General features: G+C 40.5%; 2 protein-coding genes across 2 annotated transcripts; both read left to right on the top strand.

The window, feature by feature from the left end:
- Window positions 1–4,604: 4,604 nt before the first annotated feature.
- Window positions 4,605–5,923, top strand: LOC112139172 (the record flags this gene model as incomplete). The annotated part of the gene is given in 2 exon segments (XM_024261867.1): window positions 4,605–5,311; window positions 5,849–5,923. Coding segments are annotated over 2 exon segments (782 nt in total), but the record flags the coding sequence as incomplete, so codon positions are not given.
- Window positions 5,924–9,788: 3,865 nt separating this feature from the next.
- LOC118598825 lies at window positions 9,789–11,087 on the top strand. Its single transcript, XM_036212210.1, has one exon. It carries the CDS (start codon window positions 10,208–10,210, stop codon window positions 10,949–10,951), a length of 744 nt encoding a protein of 247 aa, XP_036068103.1. The 5' UTR covers window positions 9,789–10,207; the 3' UTR covers window positions 10,952–11,087.
- Window positions 11,088–23,625: the final 12,538 nt, after the last annotated feature.

Here is a 23,625-nt window from a genome sequence, read left to right on the forward strand (position 1 = left end):
CCGGTATTAGCCAGCATTAGGCCATGTAGCTCGTCAGAATTGCACTTAAGACATTTGCAGACCTAAGACTTTTACACCCATTTAACATCCTTTAATAAAATCATTATTAAGTATCATTGTCATCAAGTATTGTGTTCATTCTAATATATTCCTATTTAGATCATTTCCAAATACAATGATATAATAAACTGTGGAAGATAACATTAAGTTGAAATTATGATTGTGTATTGAATTGGGCATTGGATTAGATTTGTGACTTTGATTTTGATTTGTGCATTATGATTATTCATTTGATTGGTACAAGTCGACTGTAAAATGGTTACCATTGGATTCCTTTTCCCCAAAAACATACATGTAGACACAAGAATCAAGCCAATAGCAGCATTAGAACCAAAGATAATCACAAATGTTTATTTCAAATGTCGGCCATTTTGAAATCCAATATGGCGGACATAAACAGAGAATTCCAAGTGGCCCAATATCTGAAAATGTTCGCAACATGTTAATGTACATGTGTGCCAAATTTGGTGCTTGTATCACAAAATGCACAATTCTGTTAAATAAATGGGCTAAACTGCCCCACTATCTTATTTAGAAGTCATTAGTGACATCCCAGGTGTTGAAGGGTTCTCACAAACTCAAAGGGACCTCTTCATTTCCATTCTTGGAAGCCCTCATGCTTCTTTGCAAACACAAACTGTCAACATTTATCAAGCTTCATGCTTCATTAGTGCGTTTACCAGAAGATTTCTGCGGGTCAATGCCACCCATACAAGTTTTCCACACACAGAGCACATCAAGCCTTAAAAATAATATGCAATCAAAAAACCTTGGCTTGCAGGATGCTGAAAATAATTTATGCTGTCATTTTTCATTACCCTGTTTGTGTATTCTCTCAAAAGTAGATTCATTATGAACTAAAAATGTTTCCCCTCACTTTAAGGAAAGCTTTGTGCCGTTTTAAAGTCTGTCAGGCAGGCCGTGATGTTCTATGAAAGCGTCATTCACGACCACGGCTTGGATTTCTGTGGAAAACTACCGGAGGCTCTGTGTGTGAGTGGAAGTCAGCATGCCTGTCTCACTCTGCCACACCCTTCATGTGTGTATCAGGTGTGGATGTATCTCAGGAATGAGAGCACATCAGCGCAGGGAAAGCAAGGCTCTGCACACGCCACACATGCTGATAGATTCATGGTTTGTAGGATATGAAAGATTCTGGATCCACAGATTGGAATAAAAACATTCTCTTACTCATCTGTTATCCACTGTTTTTATCCAGTTTGCGTAGAATAGTCAGAGCAGACGTGGTTAGGGGTTTCTCGTGAGCATCTTCAGGAAAGCCCAAACGAGGGGACCTTCTCAGCACACAACCTTAGGTGTTATCTGATCTGCACTGGCATGTGGCTGCAGAAAGATTGGTGATTGCCAGTGCAAAGGATCTCCTGCTGGGTCCAAAGATCTCAGACCCTTTTATCATAACAGGTTGTGTGTAAGACTCAAAAGCAGAGGACAGTGATTGCTGGAAGGAAACTTGAATTAATGCAAACATGACATCACATTATATAGATGAGAACCAGAAAGAAAATTGAAATCAAACAGAAAGAGAAACTGGTGTGACTGAAAATGAAAAGCTGGTGTAGTAAAGCAGACAGAGAAGACAATATGAGCTCCAAAACAACTAAAATGAAACCAAGATGCATAACAGAATTACAAGCATCCATACTGTGAACTTTCAGGAGAGTTCATGGAGAGTGAACTATATCCATTTAAATGATCATATATTACCTTTGGAACACAAAAAAATCCCAATTATTTATGAAATATTAGTTATTTTTGTGAACTCCTTTCATACCCGGAAGTAAAATGAGTCGATCTCTGAAGCTCCACCTTTCACTCTTTTATATATATATATATATATATATATATATATATATATATATATATATATTGACGTACTATGTTTCCTGGGTTTTCTTCCACCAGGAAAGAGTCTGCTCATTTTCTTCACCAGGAAATACTCTTCTATCTCTCTTCCACCAGGAAATAGTCTGCTCCCCCTCTTCTACCAGGAATTAGTCTGCTCCCTTTTTTCCACCAGGAATTAGTCTGCTGCTTTACTCTACCAGGAATTAGTCTTCTTCCTTTCTCAAGCAGGAAATTCCGCCATTTTTTCCATCACGTAACAGTCTGCTCCCTTTCTCCTGCCGTCTTCCCAGTATCCTCCATCTGGTTGCGCCATTCTCGGATACCTTCAGGATACATCCCTAGATGTCTTGCAGATTCTTTACCAGAAGTTTCTTCACAAGGTTTGAACGCTAAACCGAACGAGCGTTCCTTCTGTACCATCGGAGCCTATCCCGGCTACTGAAGGGCGAAGGCGGGGTACACCCTGGACAGGTCTCCAGTCTGTCTCAGGGCCTCAATCACACACATACACTCTCACATTCACACCTAGGGGTAATTTAGAGTCACCAATGAACTTATGAAGCATGTTTTTGGATGGTGGGAGGAAGCCGGAGTCCCCGGTGAAAACCCACGCATGCACGGGAAGAACATGCAAACTCCACACAGAAAGGTCCCAGCCGGGAGTCGAACCGGGGCCTTCTCGCTGTGAGGCAAGAGCGCTAACCACTGCGCCACCGTGCAGCAACAAGGACATGCTAAAACATGATTTTCATTGGAGTGGATCTTTAAAGGACCAAAGTGCTTTACTGTCACACTACCATTCGCCCATTCACACACACTGACGTCTAAATCTGGCCTCGACCTATGACCACCGGGAGGTTCACCGTCCCAACGACACTCAACATGTGGGTGGACAAGGCGGGAACCAAACCTTCAATCTACCAATCATAGCTTGACAGTTCTTCCCTTGCACCACGGCCCCCGTGTTTGGTTTGGTTTCATTAGAATTTCTATTTCCCAATGCAGGTATCACTGAGTGGTAACACGCACATGAATGACAACAACACTTTGAAACACTCATCTTCCTATAAACCTCTCCCACATTATCCTTTTTTTTCAGCTGTTTTGTTTGGGGTCAATAAACCCAAACTGCAAATCAACAATCAGAAATCTCGCCTGTCAGCAAAATGATCGGGGAGGGTCTGCAAGAATGCACTAAGGGTTATTTCACAAACGTTCTTTTTGCTTTAATAAAAGCCAAGCCCTGACATTCCTCCGACTGACACACACTCATGCACCATCAGGGGCTAAAAAAAGAGAAAGACATCTTTAAGCACTTATTCAGTGCTTCCAGTCCAAACTGCTGTGGTTTGGGATGCGGATCGTGGGCTGCTGCAGATGTGTCAGTGTTTGGTGAATAGGAGGAGCAGCTCACAAACTGATGTGAAGGGTTGAAATGGCTTGTAATTGTCTACAGGTTGACAAATGAAGATGGTGGGTGTGGGCTTTGTCTTGAGTGTTCAACTCACAATATGTTGTTGTATACGGAGAAACATTCAGGTGTAGCAGCCTTTGTGAGAAAATTATAGTTTACGTCACGCTGTGTGAGTGAAATGATACCAACAGACTGATGAAGCATTAGTATTTTTGGCTGGTAAAGATGGGTAGGAATGAGGAAGTTTCTGTAAGAGGTACCATCCCCTACTGTGGATAGAAATTAACCTCAGATGCCTTTTCTCTCAGAGGGTTCAGGAAATCTAAGCAAAACCTGAAAATGACATTGTGCTTAATCTCTGACTTGTTTCAGGGTTGAGGAGGAATCTCATACCTGCACTGATGGCAAGAAGTCCTGAAGCACCCCAGCAACAACTCTCAAATCATTATCTGTCCATCCACCCATCGATCCATCCATCTTCTACCACCCATCTGGTACTGGGTTGTAGCGGCAACAGTCTAAGCAAAGATACCCAGGTTTCTCTCTCTTTCCTCCAGCTTCTCTGGGAAGGACCCCGAGGCGTTCCCAGGCTAGCCGAGCGACGTAGTCTCTCCAGCATGTCCTGGTTCTTCCCCACGGCCTTCGCCCAGTGGGACATTCCTGGAACACCTCTCTAGGGAAGCATCCAGGACGCATCCGGACCAGATGCCCGAGCCATCTCAACTGGCTCCATCGAAGATGGCGCCTGTGAATACGGCTTGCCGTCTGTTCCTGCCCTGTTGCATTGTGTTTTTACTGTTATTGATGAATGTCATCCACAAAACCAACTGTCTACTGATTTATCACCAACAAACACTCCTGGATCTTCAATTTCTGAGCAACAGTCATGATCTACAACATTTTCGAGGGGAAAAATGCCCTCTACCTATCCTTGAGGGAATCCCAGCGTTCCTCCGTCGCACCCCTGCACTTCTCCTTCCAGGAAAAAAACGCCACCGCCGCCGTGGGAAAAGAAGCGGTAAACTTGTTCGGTTAAAGGGCCTCCTAAGACATCTTCCTACAAACTACCAATCCAATCTCACCGAGTTTAAGCTTTTCTGCCCTTCACACCGCTCTCTGGAACCTGCGATCAGCTGTTTGTCTCCTGTCATCTGGGTTGACAACCTGTCAATCTTTCGCCCGCCCTGCTCGCCCCGCCCGCGCCAGCGAGGGGTGAATCTCCGAAACCTGCGGCCTCTGCGCCGGGAAGCCTGCGTGCGTCGACCCAGACCGGCAGGAGACTCCGTTGGCCGGCTCCGCGTTGGGCTGCTGAATGCTCGGTCCATTACAAATAAAACTTTTTACCTGAACGATTCCTTCTCATCGGAGCACCTGGACTTTCTGTGCCTTACAGAGACTTGGCAGCAGGAGACTGTCCACATCCACATAAATGAACTCTGCCCCCCTGACTGCTCTGTCCTTAGTACCCCCCGCTCATCTGGACGGCTCGGGGGTGGTTTGGCTCTCATCCACCGAGACATTTTTCCCTGCAGGAATTTAAGACCGGACTGCTTCAGCTCCTTCGAACTACAAATCACTAAGGTTGGATTTGATCAGCCGTTTTATCTAATTTTAGTTTATCGTCCTCCTGGGCCAGCACGAGTGTTTTTAGATGAGTTTTCTGAGTTTTTATCCAGCATAATTCCACTCCAGTCTGTGCTTTTATTAGGTGACTTTAATTTTCACATTGATAATTCAGCATGCATGTTTGGTTCAGAGTTATTATTTTTAACTCAATCATTTAATTTTACTCAACATGTTTCTGGCCCTACTCGTGACAAAGGTCATACCTTGGATTTGTTTTTTTCATTTGGCCTTAATATTGAGCAGCTTTGTGTTAGAGACAGTCATGTTAGTGATCACTGTTGGATTTTCTTCAATGTGAAATTCCCTCTTTCTCCTTTATCCTCTCCTCTCGGAGCTCAGCACCGCGTATTGAGTTCAGACATGCCTGAAAGATTTACAAATGTGCTTGACTCAAACTCTTTTAATAATTTTAGCAATGTTGACTCTTTTATGCAGTATTTTAACAATCATTGTGAGGTGATTTTAGATATAATTGCCCCTGTCAGACAGTCAGCTATGTCCAAAAAGTCATTTCCTTGGATGAACGAGGAAATACGCAGTTTTAGGAGACTTTATCGGAAAAATGAGCGTTTATGGAAAACAACCAAATTGGAAGTGCACAGGCTACATCTGAAAGAATTGGTCCTCACTCTAAATGAAATGATCAAACATGCCAGGTCGACATACTTTCATAAACTCATTTCATCAGACAAAAGAAACCCCCAAACTCTTTTCAATACAATAAATTCCCTTGTGTCCCCCTCTTCCTCAATACACCCCAAACTCTCCCAATCTGACCTTAGTACATTTCTTCAGGCCTTCCTGACTAAGATCTCAGATGTTACTGCAAGTATCCCTGCTCCAACCAGGTTTCACCCCTCATTCTGTCCTCAATCTTCACAGCTGTGGTCAAATTTCCTCCCAGTTACAATGAACGACATTCGTTCTCTTCTCAATAAGATCAAGCCCTCATCTTGACCTCTTGATATAATTCCCACCTCTGTATTCTTAAAAGTGTTTGACAGTATTGGTTCAACTGTTGTTGATCTCATAAATTTTTCTTTGAAATCAGGATCTGTACCTGTCTTCATGAAACACGCACTGATAAATCCAGTTCTTAAAAAACCCAATCTTGATGCTTCTGACCCTAATAATTTCCGACCAATTTCAAAACTTCCTTTTATCAGTAAAATTTTGGAAAAGACTGTTGCAGAACAGCTTAACTTATTTTTAGATCATAACAATATCTGTGATGTCTTTCAATCTGGTTTTAAAAAGAACCATTCTACTGAAACAGCTCTTCTGAAAGTTTCAAATGATGTGCTTATGGCTGCTGATTCTGGTCAGTACACGGTCCTTATTCTCTTAGATCTAAAATCTGCTTTTGATACCGTGGACCATAGTATTCTGATTGGTCGACTCCGTTGTGACTATGGCTTATCTGGGTCTGTCCTGAGCTGGTTTGTTTCCTACCTCAGTGACAGAACCTATAATGTCACAGTGAACACTTTGTCCTCTGAAACACAAAAGCTATCCAGCGGTGTTCCCCAAGGATCTGTTCTGGGTTTTAAATACATTTATTTTTGTCTGGGTTCAATGGAGCCAACCGTCAGTTTCTTGAACTACTTACAGTTGCTTGCACTCGCCCTCAACTAAAAGGGAGGTTTGCAGAGACTATTGCTCCATCAACACGGGAGTCCTATAATTGTCCAATACCAGAAGGTTCCAAGCATATTATTACTTTCTAGAACACATCCTCTGAGAGGATCATGTTCAGGAAGCAGTGAAAGGAAGAAAGCTAGGTGGAGATGAACTATCTAAGGAGGAATGAGTTATGGTTACATTCAACTGTGATTCCAAAGAGAGTCTGTTTGCTGCACCTCAACCTGCTGGTATTTGCACTGGCTTCTGCGTAAAATCCGACCCCAACAGTTTCACCAAGACGGCTATGGATCAGAAAGAACTTTGCAAGCAAGGATCCTTGGCCACAAGCTAGCTCTAGAGTAACGACAGCCTTGTGGAGTACAATGAATGATCTCAAATGACAGTGTCTGAAACTGAAATGATCAAAATGTACTCTAATTTGTCTAATTTGTTCACTAAGGAATCATTGTTTTGTTCCCTTCAAGTGATGTTTGTTCTTCCATTCCGCTCTTCCTTTCAAGGGCTGAAAGCACAGTTTGGCTTCAGTTTAATGCCAAATGCCCGTCCTAACCTGACTTATCCGGACTTGAGACTGGAACATGGAAACACTTGACAGTACCTTAAAGCACCCGGTAGTCCCAAGTCGTCTCCCATCCAAAAAGAGACCATGCCCAATAAAGGAGGTAAGTAGACTAGTGGGAATTAGAAAGTGGTTTGTTTAGAGTAAAAAAGCTAGCTTGGGTACAAGGTGATGGAGCAGTGACCAGGATGGATCAGGAATGCATCCATCAGAGGATCAGATCATAGTAGAACTGGATGGAGCTGAAAGATTTCCTTTGGAAACTTGTAAAGTGAGCAGCAGAAAGACAAAGATGAGAAATAAAGAGGGATGGTGCACTGGCTTCATTTCCCTACTGTAGAATTAGTACGTTTATGCAATGCAAGACCCAACATCTGCACAGCATACTCTCCAGTGTTGTCATCCTCCGTTTTTTAAATATCTGAAACAACAGAACTAAGTTCAAGAAGAGAACATTCCTTTCACCACGCTGCAGCTAACATTTCTCACATAAAAGTGTTTCTTTCTCTTGAGTGTGTAAAAGCAGATTACCTCCCTTCAACACAAGGAAGGAAATCTCTGTCAACCCTTTAATGACAGGGTGTAACTACAAATTTAGAAGGGGGACAGCTCTAATGATGTTGCTGCTTTTTCTTCATGTCTTTCTAGGGTAGCTGTGTTCAAGCACATGAACCCCTTACAGCCTGTGACGTGAGCTGTCATTATCCCCCAATAGGGACTAATATCAGATCCTTCTTTGTGTTTTATACTTCAGTAAGTAAAAGAAAAACGAACTTGTCAAAGAAATTATGTAAGGAGGATTTCCTTGCCATGCTAAATTCATAAATATTAAAGACTGCCTGTAAAGTTTACTGAATGTTTGTTAGTGAATCCTAAAAATTGAATTACCTTAGGGAATAAATGCTAACTTTTAGAGACATTTTTCTCTCTCCTATCACTGTGTTTGTCCGGTACAGGGATTACACTGGAAACACTTCAGTACTGCTGGTTGGTCACTTACTGAGACCAGTGACATGGGGAGGTTTGTGTCTGGTGAGACACTGACTCTTCAGAGTCAGATTTACAAACATATGAACCCAGCATATTTACCAGTGTACTGATTGTATTTCAACTGATTGGGCCAAGGGAAAATATAATTTGTATTGTAAGAAGTGGTTCAGTATGACTCCAAAAAATACCAAGGTGGATGCTACTGATAGACCGTAACGTAGATCAGGGATGTCAAACTTGATACCACATGGGGCCCAAAATCTAAACCAGGCTTTAGGTCGGGGGCCAAACGTGGTAAACCTTTACTGAACACCCAAAAAAATCAACTCTTAAAACTTAACTTTTTTGAACATTAACATGAATAAAAATAGACCGAAAATATTATTCTGGAATAAATCAACTTAAACCTTAAATAACTCCCAATATTGTAAGTTCTTGTTCTTACATTTACTTTACTTAACTCCTTCTTTTCTTCTTTTGGTTTTCGGAGATGTGTTGGTCATCCATCATTTTTTACGTTACCTTTCAATGCAAAGACCAATATTGAGAAGTTTTTTAATTAAGATATTACGTTGTCTATTTTTGCAGTCAGAGCAGAACATAAATAATGGACTCCTTTGAAACTTTATTAGCAACAACGGAAGAACAATCATGACAGGAAAAGTTACTTCCTGCTTCAGCTGGCATCTTTTCAGTGCATCTTTATGTCAGAACACTAAATACAAGAGACTAACATGAAATATAATAGCTGTTAAAAGGAAAGTTAGCATTACATTGGCAGCATACGCTGAGCCAGCAAAAGAAGCTCAACCCAATTTGCATTGAGTTTTGATTTTTCCTCTGAGTTTCCCACTCTCCATGGTGATATAAAAGTGTTTTTGTTAAATTCTGAATGGTAAGGCACCTTGAAAATGTATTAATTAAATCCGGTTTTCAATCAAAAGTTGTATTATTCTGTCAATGAGTTCTCTGCTGGGCAAAAACATTTCCTGTTATTCTTCAGAGGAAGTGAAAAGATATCATCTGCCACAATGATGAGTCCAAAACCGACATCATAGGAATGATCTGAAGGAGTCTTTGACAGAAGGATTTTTAATATACCTGCATGTCTGTGCCTGCCGCTCAGGTTAGTATTCATTTTAAACTGCGCCAACAGTAAGCTAAAGCTAATTCCTGTGTGGCATTTGGTTTGCCACAAAGTGATGAATCTGTACCTCCAGCATTGTTTCAGTCCATTCTGTTTGCTGAAATGGAGACGATAAGAACAGCCTGGGAGTTTGGCATGTTGGTAACAGCTGTCTGCAAAGTCAGCTTGAGGATAGAACAGTCTCCAAACTACCTCGAGCATCACACATCCAGGACTGTCATGCAGTTTGAATCCATTTTCCCCTGAATCAAATCCTATTTCTGCAGTTTAGCCAAACTTTTTAAACTTTTCTCAGCATTTACTGCTCAGCATTGCATTTTATTCTACATGAGTTACCAGAGTATTTCTGATTGCAACTCATATAGATCACTACAGCAGCCTTTCTGACAGTTAGTGGGTCAGGACTGCATTTGTCAATGAAATTATGAAAGGTGAGAAGCTAGAAACATTTTTAATCGCATATTTATATTTATTGAGGGTCTTTAATGACATCCTGCGGGCAACAGATGCAGGAGACCATGTGGTCCTTGTGTTACTGGATTTGTCAGCTGCCTTTGACACTATAGACCATAACATCCTACTGTCCAGGCTCAAAAACGTGGTAGGGATCTGCGGTACAGCTCTTGACTGGTTCAGATCCTATCTGGCAGACAGAACTTTGAGCGTGAGCTTATCCGGTTTTACATCTGCTGCTGCTCCTCTGTTTTGTGGGGTTCCTCAAGGCTCAATCTTAGGACCTCTTCTTTTTTCTCTATACCTCCTTCCACTGGGCTCTATCATTAGAAAACATGGCATTTCCTTCCACTGTTACGCTGATGATAGTCAGTTATACGTCCCCATCAACAAAAACGGTTCCTCTATAACTGCCCTCCTGTCTTGTCTTCATGACATAAAAAATTGGATGGCCCTCAGTTTTTTGAGTTTTAACGACCAAAAAACAGAGGTGATGGTGTTTGGTCCAAGTGGCTCCTGTGACCCCCCCAAGATGGATTTGGGTGTCTTGACTCCACACATTAAACAGTCTGTTTTAAACTTGGGTTTTAAAATGGACAGTGATTTTAAACTAGACTCCCACATCAGCTCAGTGGTGAAGAGCAGCTTCTTCCAGCTGAGGCGGTTGACTAAGGTGAAGCCATTTTTATCCCAACAGCACTTTGAGACAGTGATCCATGCCTTCATTACATCCCGGCTGGATTACTGCAACTCGCTATATTTCGGGATCAGCCAGTCGTCCCTCTCACGTCTGCAGCTGGTTCAAAATGCTGCTGCTCGTGTCCTGGTTGGAGCACGGAAGAGGGACCACATCACACCAGTTCTGGCTTCCCTTCACTGGCTGCCTGTCCATTTTAGAGTTCACTTTAAGATTCTTTTATTTGTTTTTAAATCTTTGAGTGGTCTCGCCCCGCCTTACCTTGATGAGCTCCTCTCTCCCTACACTCCAGCCCGGTGCCTCAGGTCAGCTGATCAGCTTCTCCTGGAGGTACCGAGGTCCAAAAGGAAATGCAGAGGGGAACGAGCCTTTTCTGTCTGTGCTCCAAAGCTCTGGAACGCTTTGCCACTAAATATTAGACAAGCCACTTCCCTGTCCATTTTTAAAACTAGACTGAAGACTCATTTTTACAGCCAGGCTTTTATTCACGTATGAGATGTTGCTCTGATTTTTACTTTCAAATTTTATTGTATGTTTTTTACCTTCTGTGTGTTCTTTTATCATGTTCTTACCTTTTATTATGTTGTTTTTATCTTTATTCACTTATTTTATTACATTTGTTTTATTACGCTTTTTAGTTTTTAATGTTCAGCGCTTTGTTTCAATTTTAAAATTGTGTTAAAGCGCTTTATAAATAAAGATGATGATGATGATGATGATGATATGTAGAAAAACGGTCTAAATAAATGTTTCCTTTTGTTTTGATGACGTGTTTTGATGAAGATAACAAAGGCAGTGTATAAAATCATTTAAAGATCATGTTTAAAGCAGAAACTATTTAACAAACATCAAACAAAAGAGCAAATTTCACAGGTATGAGTGTCCATGTCAGCAATACACAGAAAAACACAAACTCGGGTGATTCTGAGAAAGGTTTTGAGGGTTTTTAAACATGTGGAAGTTTTCTATTGCTTCAGAACAATGTGATTTGTCATTGTTCCAGTATGCTGGGATCTGTCAGAACAGTTCTGCTTCTGAACCAATATGCTCCACTCATCTTACCATCATCTCTTCTACCTTCACAAATGATCCTTGTTCAGTGTTTGGACACAGCAAATGGTTCCATGCTAACATGTTCATGTGCGCTAGCATGCTATGCTTTTAGACTCAGGTTGTGTCTGAATCCCCCCCCAATCCCTAACTACTAAAAAACTATATTGTGCGGAACTATAGTGCCCTGGATTTTAAAAGTAATTCAGACAAGATTCTCACTACTTTCCTTTGTTTTTTTTAAAACCAGATATGATGTCACCGATTTCACAAAGTGAAAATTGAATAAATTCGAACATTTCACGTTGTTTATTCATGGCTCCACTGTGTTCTGATGGTGAGGTGGGGAGTGGAGGAGAAAAGGGGACCTTCGCGGCGCATGCAGGTAGAGGGGCAATCAAAGTCAGGAGTTGAAGTTTTGTTTTATAAAAACTGTATTCCTCTCAAAATGTTTCTCTTGAAGCTTTTGCATGGAGCTTCAAAGTATTCAGATGTGTTTCTTTTTGAGCATCAACAATTGATGTGTGTGTTACATTTTGTTCCTCTTTTTTTTAAATGAGATGATCTTATAATAGACTAGTTTTTAACAATCAGATCCACATGTGTCTCTTTTATCTCTCCATGGTGGCTCTTTGGACAAACATAAAATAAGTCATGGAGACTGCTGATCCAGACATGTCGACCGTCAGAGTCAGCAGCTCCTGATAATGGCTGCATAACCAAAACTGCCTAAAGAAAACAAACAAACAAATCCTGAAAACTAAGACTACCAAGATCCAACCCCAAACTAAAATAACAAAACCCAGCAGTGGAAGACTGCTGAGGACAAAGAGGAGAAAGAACAAAAAATAATAAAAGAAAAATAAAATAGTCCTTTTTTAAAGGTAAGAATTACCTAATTATCATGTATTTATTTTAGATTAGTTATATTTATAGATTGATGTCTGAGGTTCACATAGATGATAAACTATGTAGGTTTTTACATCCTGTTGACCTGAAGACGTCTTGTTTGATCAACTCTACCTCCAGAATGAACAGATTTATATGGAAAACTTTGGTAAAAAGTTTGATCTTTTAGGAGTTAAAAGCACATATTGTCCTATGCTGCATAATATTGGTTATAAAAAAATCAAGTTTTGAGAGATTCTAGGTTCTTTATATAATTTTCCTTTTGAAAATAGACATTATTCATATTTACTATTAAAAAAGAAGGTCACGGATGCAAATCCAGATTTCTTTAAGCCTAAACTTAGACTATGCAGCTCCTTATAGGTTTTGATCAGTAGAAAACAAGCCCGATTAATTACTGTTAAAGGTTGCCGACCTCTGGCCTAAACCAAATCACAAAGCTCTGATTGGAGTTTGCTTTGGTTTGTGCTCATGTGTTCTCATGCTTTAGGTTTTGTCTTGAAGGGGAAGTTGGATATGACAAGACTGAAGGGACAATATCTGGTGACCAGGATCGTTTTAATTAAAGTTGGGAAAGAGTCAATAATCGGTTCAGTCATCTTTTCAGTAATTGGTGAATTGTAAGTATTTCTCCAGCCATGATTAGCCAAGTTTAAAACAATCGTACTATTTTTGATCCATTTGATTTGAGACATCCAGCAGCACAACAGGCACTGACTTCAGTTTCTATACATGTGAGATGACTTTCTGTCTTTTTCACCTGATTCTTGTGTATGTGTGCTTCAGATTAAAAACACAAGAGCTCGCTCTTCTCAGTTCACACCCTCTGCTATTCAGCAACACAACCCTGATCCATCCAGTAAATGATTCATGAATAAATGTGGTCTCTAAAAATCTCTGGGTGATGGGGAGTTTAGATTTATGTCTGCAGCTCATCCATCAAACTATTTCATACGTTACGTTTCTGTTCAGGATCACATCTAAGCCAAAGTTCTGGTTTAGTTTCCACATACTTTAAAGGGCTCACATTTTCGCATGAACGAAGCGTAAATTCAGCAAAAAGTTCAGACATAATAATGACTGATGATCATAAATATCCTGTGGTTCATAAACTATAATCTGCTTTACTTTGATGCATTTGTTCTGTTCTGCTCTTTGAAACTATTGTGTGAAGAAATCTGATATTGTGAGAGAACATCCAATAAATCAAGAAGCAAGAATAGAGAGTTAAACGATAACTGGGTTTCCCCATAAGTCCATTCTTACCTCAAAGGAAAATTAATTTGCCAATATAATTAACACTTGGAATGAACATTTGATTTAATGCAAGTATAAGCCGTGATCTTTTTACACACACGCCTCTTACTTTGTTTCACTGTTTTCAAGGTGAAGTGTTTTCCAGACGTCTACAAAGAGTCCTTTGGGTGTAGCAGGAAATCCCTGTGCACTGCGAGTCCGCTGATATCATTGTTCCCACTGGAAACTTCTGAACAAACAAGCATTTGTTCCTCATGAAGTCAGCGGAAGAACTCCACGCCGCTCAGCGTCAAGACGCAGATCTCCATGGAATGTTGCCTTGATGTTTTCCTCAATGCTTCCATCAAATGTGAACCTGGTGGATGGAGACTCAACCTGAAACTGGGATACTGGTGAACTGTGGCTGATTCTGTGTTTTTGTAAAGCTTCAGAAAAATAAATAAAGTCAAGAGGTCAAGAGAAAAATCTGTGCTGCAAGCTCCGCCCCCAGACTACAACGAACACACTTTCTCTTTGTGGTGCCGAGGTAGATAACTACATCGGCACCACAGCTGTACCAGGAACCGCTCTCGGATCCATCGTTCGAGGTGGTCTCGGTCTATTTCCAATCAGACTGAACTTCTGTTCTCTCTGAGATTCCTCAGTCTGAATATGAAACGAACCAAGAGCGGAACAACTGAACCCAAACAGCCACCGTACCCGACAGTCACGGGATGTAAACGAGTTAGAAATGAGGCGATCGGTGAGCCACAGACACATCCACATTGATTCTACCGACGTGTTTTTTAGCGTGTGTAGCTGTAGCTATAGCGTCTCCAGTAACCGTCATGCAGGATTCCTCCGCGGGACCAAAGCAGCAGTAAAAAGTGTTGAACCTTCATACAGACGATCAAAATCCATCAGCAGAATACACAGTTTGAATAAGTGAAAATCCTGGAAAGCATTTGCAGACCGCAGCGCTTCCATCTTTGTCTTCTGTTTTGACCCGCCCCCATAGCTACTGGCCAATGACTGAGGAGATCTTTAGTCACATGGTTTTGTTTACAAAGTTTAGGCACGCTGAAGAGGCTCAGGGGGGCGGGGTCAAGGATGACAACGTGAAATGGGCGGAACTGATAAGGAGTGAAAGGCGGAGCCTCAGAGACCGAGTCTTTTTTCTTCTGGATATTTAAATGGTCCACAAAAATGACTCATATGTCATAAATAATTAGTTTTTTAGTGTTTTGAGGGTAATATGATCATATATATGGACATAGTTTACTCAGAAAGGATGAAGTAAATCACGGTATGGCCCCTTTTAAAAAAACACCGTATGTTGAGCAGTACTCCAACGTTCTTTAACTTCCTGCCAGGATTGACGCAAATCGCTCACAAGATGCCAAAAAAACCTCTGCATGGTGTAAGCCGGCCGGGGAGGATCACAGCACTTCACGTCTGGTGAACTACACCATAGGTTAACAAGGACGGCGAAAGGAAGCGGCCTCCGTTCCACGCCGCTTCCACGTCTGATATGAACCAGACGTTACAGAGTTTGTGCTGCTGCATGACGTCTTCTTCAAATCTTTCATCAGGCGTCTAAAACCCAGATTTCTTCTGCTATCTCTTCCTCTACCAAACTGTACCATGTCCGCACAGTCCTTCCACTCTCCACCTCTTGCAGGCCTGCTAAGCTCTCTCCGGCAGAGAGCTTGTTTATCAGAACAATCCATTGTGAGTTAATCCAGGAGGGCCGTGTTGGTATTGTCACCAGCTCATGACAGGGACTCTCTGACGGCCTCCACTGCTCTGCATCCTTCTGTTCTGCTGATGGGTCTGCTTCACTGTTGGTCGCTGTCCCGGCTTGCTGTAAGTCCATCTCCCTTGACCTCTGTGCTTGAACAAAGAAGGGATATTGTTGAAATTCTGACCACTGACAGGCGCCATGCTGAACCATCGATACATGCACAACAGTAGGAGAGTTAGTCCTTCAACAAGCCCAAACAACTTTAAAATCAAGATTTAGATGCAGTACAGGTCAAAAGTTTGAACCAAGTTGTCTTTGACTAAAGATCTGACAGAATCTGAGCTCTGGCGAGTTAGGAAAACACTACAGCAGCTCTGTCAGCTCTTCATGATTCTTGATCTTTTCTGACAAAAGAAAAAGATCGACTGAACTTTTGTCAATTTGTGATTAAGCTCACATTCGATTTGGCCAGACAAAGCTCATTTGTTTGCATCTGGACTTAAACTAAACTCAAAAGAGTTTCCTGTAGGTCTAAAAAGTTTGTCTTTCCAATTTCCCAAGTATCCCATAAATCAGTCTCAAAGTGGCGGCCCGCGGGCCATTTCCGGCCCCCAAGTTAATATGAAAGTTTAATGTCTACTAAGTAAAATCTACGTTTCTTTGATGATAACTTTGTGTTTGCTTTGTGATGTTTCAGCTTTATGCTCAAAACTTTGCATTTATTATTGTCGTTGGATCTGGTCATCAGAAAAGTCCTTAGCAACAGTTGGTAGCGTCGTTAGCTCCTGTCGTTTCTCAGGACACACAGAAGATATTGCTTAGTAGTACATAGACATGAACAAATGTTCAATAAACTTGTTCAGTAGACATAGACAATGGATCAAAGATTTCGAGAGTGGACACAAAAACATATTTTTGTCACAAATGGAACCCCATACATCCCAGCCTCATCCAGACTCCACCTTCTGTTGCCCCAGGGTTAATTGAGTTTGAGAACTCTGCCATAAATGTTCAGTGTGGTTGAGGTCAGAGCTGGTCTTCAAATGACTCTTCACGTTTTAGGAGTTTGGATTCTTTACACTTTCTCTGCGCTGTTTCTCTGTGCTACTTGTTGGTTAAGGTGACGCTGATTCTTTCCGTAGCTCACTACGGCCCAGAGTGTTTTCAGATGTGTAATAAGGAGGCTTCTCGTGAACGGAATCTGAAAAATGTGAGTTTTCTCTGATGCTTCTCTGCCTCTGTGCCACCCTGGCCCACAACATTGGGTGTGCGAGACATGATCAGCGTTCGACAACCTGGAATTATACAATCTAATGAGCTTCTGCCACTGTGAATAAAATACATCTTAAAAAAACGACAAAGGTATTTTGATTTTGGCTAAAAACTGTATAATCATAATTAAAAGATCATTGGGAATGATTTTACAAAACAAATATGGTTGGAGCAGGACTTTGAACTGGAAACATTTCGTTGGCTTAAAATAAGCCAGAGTTCGTTTCCACTGACAATCCAGAACAAAGGACCACGTACCTATGATATTACCTGTGATAATTCTAGTGTGAATGCTGTAAGCTGAATTTGGCTGCTGAAGATGCTGAAACTCATTGCTAAAAACGCTGAAGCTGACAGCCAGCCAAAAATATTTGCTAAATTCCATATTAGCCTAAAACATTTTTTTTAAACTTAGGTTAGCCAAAACAGCTAGCATGTTGCTGAAAAAAATAGCTGAACTTCAAAATATCTTAAAAAAAAACGTAAATTAGCTAAAACAGCTAGCGTGTAAATATTAGCTAAACATTACAACATAACAAAACATAAATATGAATATTAAACAGACAGGAATATTATTCCAGAATCAACTTAAATCTTAAAAAAACTTTAAATATTTTACTCTCCATAAAAATGTATTTTGTTAAAATTATACAAGTTAGAAATAAGACCAAGATAACATCAGGTGATTAATAACAATAAAATAAAATGATCTGGAGGGCTGGATAGAATTACTTAGAGGGCCTGATTCGGCCCCTGGGCCTTGACTTTGACACGTGTGTTAGAGTGTTAATTTTAACCCCGGTAAAAACAATTATTACTACTTTTCTTTGTCTCGTTACATGGCATGCACGAGGAGAGCTGCTGGGACGTCATCCTAAAAGCTGCATTGTAGCTCCTTTACAGAATTGTCTTAAAAACAATCCTTAACACCACAAGGATGAGACACTGCTCATGAAAATGTGGTCGGATGAATTCCGGCTCATTAATGCAACTTTTAATGTGTTCCACATTGATTCTCACTGTTTTCCCAACAATCTATCTGTCATAAACACTTCTTAGCACACTTAGCCGTAGCGTCTCCAGTAACGTCATGCAGGATTCCTCCGCGGTACCAAAGCTACAGTGAAAAGTGTTGAACCTTCATACAGACGATCAAAATCCATCAGCAAAATAACAAGTTACAATAAGTTAAAATGTTGGAAAAATGCAGCACCGATGTTTTGACCCGCCCCTGTAGCTGTAGGCCAATGACTGAGGAGATCTTTAGTCACGTGGTTTTGTTTTAAAGTCCGCTTGACGTCTGTTAATACAGACCAAATGCAGTCTTCAGGACTCGATCTGGAACAAATAATTGGACTGAATTCAAACCAATGGACTTTCCTAGTCTGAAAACACCCTAAGTCTCTGGAGTTCAAGAGATTTGGGCGGATCTTCAGCAAATACTGGGCAGGATGAGGAGCAGGGATGATCAGGGTACTGGTGAGGTGAACCATCCAAATGGAAATCCAAACGGGTCATCCAGATCTGTAAAAGAAGGTCAGAAAACGCGTTAAATCCAAAGGAAACTCAAGTCCAAAACCAGAGAAAAGTCCAGCAACAATCCATGGGAGAGCACTGGGCTTTGACTATGGGCATTAATTACAACAAACTATTAGAGAAGCAAAATTTAGCAAAGTTCAGAACAGGTGAGGGTCATGAAGCTGATGAGGAGGGAAGAGAAAGTGGTAAAGAGCTGAGTGGTAACAGCTGTGAAGAGGATGACAGTCAGAGATAAATGTGGAGCTCAGTGTTCTGGAGAGTCACTTATGTTAGGAATCTAACTGTGTTCTGTAAAGGGAAGCCAATTTTGATGATGTAAAAACTACACTTGCTTCTGTTTATCAACAAAAATAAGTGATGTTTCAAACTGGTAGTGTTGTTAAAACAGCCATTCAAGAAGTTCCCAGAATGACCTTTAAAAATATACATTTAAGTATCACGTTTGCAAAGCAAGAAATAATTCCACAGTGATCTGAAGAGGAATAAATAAGGAAAGTTTTTTAGGAGCAAACAGAAAGGCTGTTTGGTTCTTATCAGGCATTAAAGTTATAAAAGTGCAAATGAGTGAAAGCTGTATGAAATTAGACACTAAAGAAGCTCTTTATAAAACTATAACAACTTCCATTTCTCTCTAGGACTGTTAAAGCCAACATGACAATATGTTATGTGTTGTTTCTTTTTTTCTGCTGTGTTTTAAGCAACCTAAGCTCGTCTTCAGACGTTGTTCTAAATGTAGGTTGAGTCACTCTCATTCTGAGGATTTTGGTTCCTTTCATGACCGGATCTCCCAGTTTGATTACAGACGTCAGCTCATCATGCAGTGCTCGGCGTCTGGTGTGTTGTGCATGTTTTCCTTTTTTCTTCTTTTATCAAACTTGCCCTTACTTGGTCTTTAAAGTACTCTGGTATTTTAGGATCACTTGTATGAACTGTGTTTGATGAGGAGGAAGGGTTTCTAACCTGTATTTTTTTTATTTTAGCTTTTTTGTTTGTCATACCTGTAATCTATTTATGCTTTGAACAATTCAGTAGTTTTCTATTGAGCCGGGAATCGATTCAAAAAATTAACCATTTAATCATAAACTTGGAAAAAAAAAATCACAATTATCATTATTATTTTTTTTTTTTAGTTACAGTATTTGCCCGCCAGTTTTTATCTGCAAATAATCATAATATGAAATCACACCCAAAAATGTACATTTACAACTTTCGTTTTAACCCTTTCAGGGTCTAAAACTCTGTTTTTGTCTACTTTTGAATTGACTTCTATCTTCAATTCGAAAGACTACCTGCTGCTTATTTGGCACAGTTTTAATCAGCAAGACCTCACCTACATGAAGCTACATTTATTCCATTATTTTTCCATGTTATATTCACACAGTTGACATAAAATCCTGCAAAAACTAAAAGTCCACCTGGAAAAATGGGATTCAATTTCCTGTGGAAACCCCAAAAATGTTTAACAGACTGTTTTTACAACATAGAACGAAGGTTTTAGTTGTAATTTTATTTAAAAAAAACAAACATAAAATTAGTCAAGAAACTAATCAACATGTTTTTGAATACAAAGACAAAGAAATCCAGGCAAAAGTCAGAGATTCCTTTGGGCTGAGTTTTAGACCCTTAATGGGTTAAAAATAAACGTTCTAAATGCACAATTTTGTGTTATTTCATATTATGATTATTTGCAGACACTGAATGGCTGGTAAATACTCTAACTTAAAAATAAATTAATCGTGAATCGTTTTTTTCCAGGTTTGCAATGAATTGGTTAATTATTTTAATTGATTCCCGGCCCTAGTTTTCTCGTTCTTGAAACAATCTCACAAAATATTAATGACCCACTTTTTTCCGTAGTTCTCCATCTTTGAGAATAGTGTGGAATCTTAAGGAATTACATTTAGCTGATGCCATGCATACAGAAACACAGCAATGGTAGCTTAATGTCCTGTCCTTTTGTTTTGGAAGTCTTTTTGATGTCATTGTGTAAACACACAACAATAAGCAAACATACAATACAAAAAAACAAACAAGTACTACACATACTGCACAGACTCATTCTCTGTTTTTGAGAAATGGAAGTTTACTGTAACTTAGAGGTCTTAATTTTAACTGGATATTTGTCACTTAGCTTTGTGAATAGAGCCCTTCATAACCAATTAACGATCGTCAATATCCGCTGTATCAATACTGACAGATTTTGTGTTTTGTGTGCTACTTCTATGACATTGTGTCATTTTCTGCTTGTTTTGTGTTCCTTTTTCCGTGTTTTCTTTGCTCCTGTGCAGGCTGCTGTGACTCCGCCCGTTCTCCTGTGTATCCTACTGATCAGTCACAGCTGCCTGCACTTCAGTACTTAGGTTTTGTATGTTCATTGCTCTCTGCTGAGGCTCTCTGTGTCGACTCGTTTTATTTGCTGAGCCTGATGGCCTTGTTTGTATGTGACTTTGTAAATTAAACCCTTTGCTCTCAGCCACAAATGTGCTTGTGACTCTATTATGGGTTTTTTTCTAAAGCTTTTAACACACCAGGAATTTGACGCGTGTACAAGAACTAGCTAAACGCGTTCTTGGACGCATTTAGCCCATACTATTCACGCTGGGGAGGGGATTCTTTTTGTTCATTTTCAACGGTTTACTAGGGGCATGTATGGGTAGTTGAGGCTGACGAGACGATGTGTAACACAAAACACGTGTCATGGTACGATATGTATCACGGTATGTCCTAAGATTTAGGTGAAAAGCAAAAGTAAGACGCTGAACTACATGTTTGCCTTTGATTAGCTAAATACTGTGTCAGCAGCGGGCTGCACGGTGGCACAGTGGTTAGCGCTCTTGCCTCACAGCGAGAAGGCCCAAATCCCGGCTGGGACCTTTCTGTGTGGAGTTTGCATGTTCTCCCCGTGCATGCGTGGGTTTTCACCGGGTACTCCGGCTTCCTCCCACCGTCCAAAAACATGCTTCATAGGTTAATTGGTGACTCTAAATTGCCCCTAGGTGTGAATGTGTGAGTGAATGGGTGTGATTGAGGCCCTGAGACAGACTGGAGACCTGTCCAGGGTGAACCCCGCCTTCGCCCATCAGTAGCCGGGATAGGCTCCGGCACCCCCACGACCCCGAGAGGGACGAAGCGGTCAGGAAAATCAATGAATGAATGAATGTCTCAGCAGCGTTTTAAGTTGATACAAGTATCGCCAAATGAAGTATCGCAATATTTCACTGAATCAATATTTTCTTACACCCCCATTGTTTTTTAGCCAGTCTGCCACCTACACTTGGAAGAGACTTGGTGTGAAATGTCGAATCACTCTCCAGGCTTGTCCTTTCACAGCTCTATTCCGATATATGAAAGACTTGGTGTCACAGAATGGCGGCACAAACCACAATCATTCATTTCTCTGCTTTGATCAGTTTTCAAACCAACAGTCATGCATTACTACCAAATCTGAGTCCCTGATTGGTCGAAGTTCAACCTGGCTGATTGTCTGCGTGCTTTCAATGATCCAGCATTTTGTTTGTAGAGCTCAAAAACAGTCATAGAAACTCGGAGTGAGACGTGAGCGAGAGAGTTTGGACTCGTGATGCTGAAAGAGGTGAAAGCAGCTTAAGTCCATTTCCTTACAAAATGTTGAACTATTTTCAAATTCTCTTTAGGATTTTGAATTGAAGTAGTTTTCTCTGGTATTCATGTAGTTGTGTAACTCTATACATCAGCTGATATACAACCTTCACAAACGTCATCAACCATTAGGGGTGTTGGAGATTAATCAGTTCATTGATTTCTATTCCAACCAGATCAATTTGTCTGAGACAAACTGTTAATCCAATCACAGCAGATCGACCTATCCTATCATGAATGAAACAAAGTGATCATATGATAATGGAAAAAAGCACCATTTGGATCGAAACGTGGTCAGTTTATTTTACTTTAATGTATAAACAACCAAGTTCCATCCCAGCAGACACACAAGTATGATGAAGCAAAAACTGATCAACCATCATTCCAGTCTAATGTGTGGAAACACTTTGAATGTACAAAGTTATGTGACCATATAGTCTGGTAGGATGTTCTACTCAATTATTCTGATGTGAAAAAACTTTATCAAGCTAAAATGTGAATGGATTTAACATTTATTCTTGTTTACTTGGTTTGTTTGTGCTCATATTTAATTTATTTTCTTGAAGAAATACAAGAATCTGGAAAACTTCACTGTTCAGTACCAGCTATCCATCTCTGAGTCACACGGCTGGAAGTTTAGGATAAAGATGTTCTGATCCATTTGAGGTCAAAATGAACCAGTACCATAATTGTATTGTCATCCACAAATTCTGATATGAATGGAATCGTAGTTCAAACGAACTATTACCCCCCTATCAAACATTCATGACCGAGAGGGTCACAGCTCTGTCTTTCACCAACTATTCCGTGACCTTTCAAAGCCTTTTTCACCAGCAGAAAACCTCGTCCTGTTTTGGTTCCTGTTTGGATCTTTGAATAGCTGCACTTCACAACAGAGTCAGTCCAGAAATGTTCTGTCAGAGAAATGAAAATCCTCAGGACTTATGCTCAAAGCTCGAAGCACAAAATGTGAGGCAAACAAAAATAAATACAAGCGAGAATCATTCATGGTAAACTATTTCTCTTTGTTGTTTTTTAGGACACATTTTCTGCAGAGCGGCAGGAGCTCATTCAAAATTTGAGCTGAAACTTGAAATTTTAGAGAAAACTGAGTTGTGGGCGGGACTGTTGGCACACTGGTATCCCATGATTCCTTTGTTTACATTCTCTCCAGTTAGCTTACACCCCCTCATAACCCCAACCTAACTTTAGCGGTGCAACAAAAATGGTGGACAATATTGGAGCTATCCAGCTCGATAGTATCGAATCCAAGGTGAAGTATCGATACTAGCGTGACAAGATCGATACTTTCGATAATTTCATTGCAGTTTTTTTTCTTCTTTCATTAGGTGTAGTGTGTGCAGGGTTGCCAGATTGGGAAAAAACAGCCCAATTCAAGTAAAATCCACCCAATTTGTGCCATCTGGCAACGTTGTCCAAATCTGAATTCTTCCCGTATTCCTGCCGCTTCTCCCTACCCCGACATTTAGTCCTTCAAACAGAGCGATATGGAAAAAATAGTCTCTTCAAAGTCAGACGTCACTCCAACTCAATGAAATCCTCAACAGCTGGCTGTCAGCTACGTTAGCGTAGCATTGCTAGCGCTCGGAAATACATGACATTGGTTTTATAACTCAGCATAAGTCGAAATAAAGCAAAAAGTCATTGCTTACATTTAAATATAAACCTCTGTACTCAGAGCGCATGTGTTGATGTGATATGTTTAGTACAGATTGCTCTACTTAGTAAACAAACATATTTATTTGCTGTAAGTCTCAGTCCTGTGTTTTGTGATACATTT

Source organism: Oryzias melastigma, linkage group LG6 (assembly GCF_002922805.2).
Source record: "Oryzias melastigma strain HK-1 linkage group LG6, ASM292280v2, whole genome shotgun sequence".
NCBI lineage: Eukaryota > Metazoa > Chordata > Actinopteri > Beloniformes > Adrianichthyidae > Oryzias > Oryzias melastigma.

Coding starts and splice junctions, on each gene's coding strand:
- LOC118598825 (XM_036212210.1), top strand. CDS start 10,208: ATGGCCCTCAGTTTTTTGAGTTTTAACGACCAAAAAACAGAGGTGATG.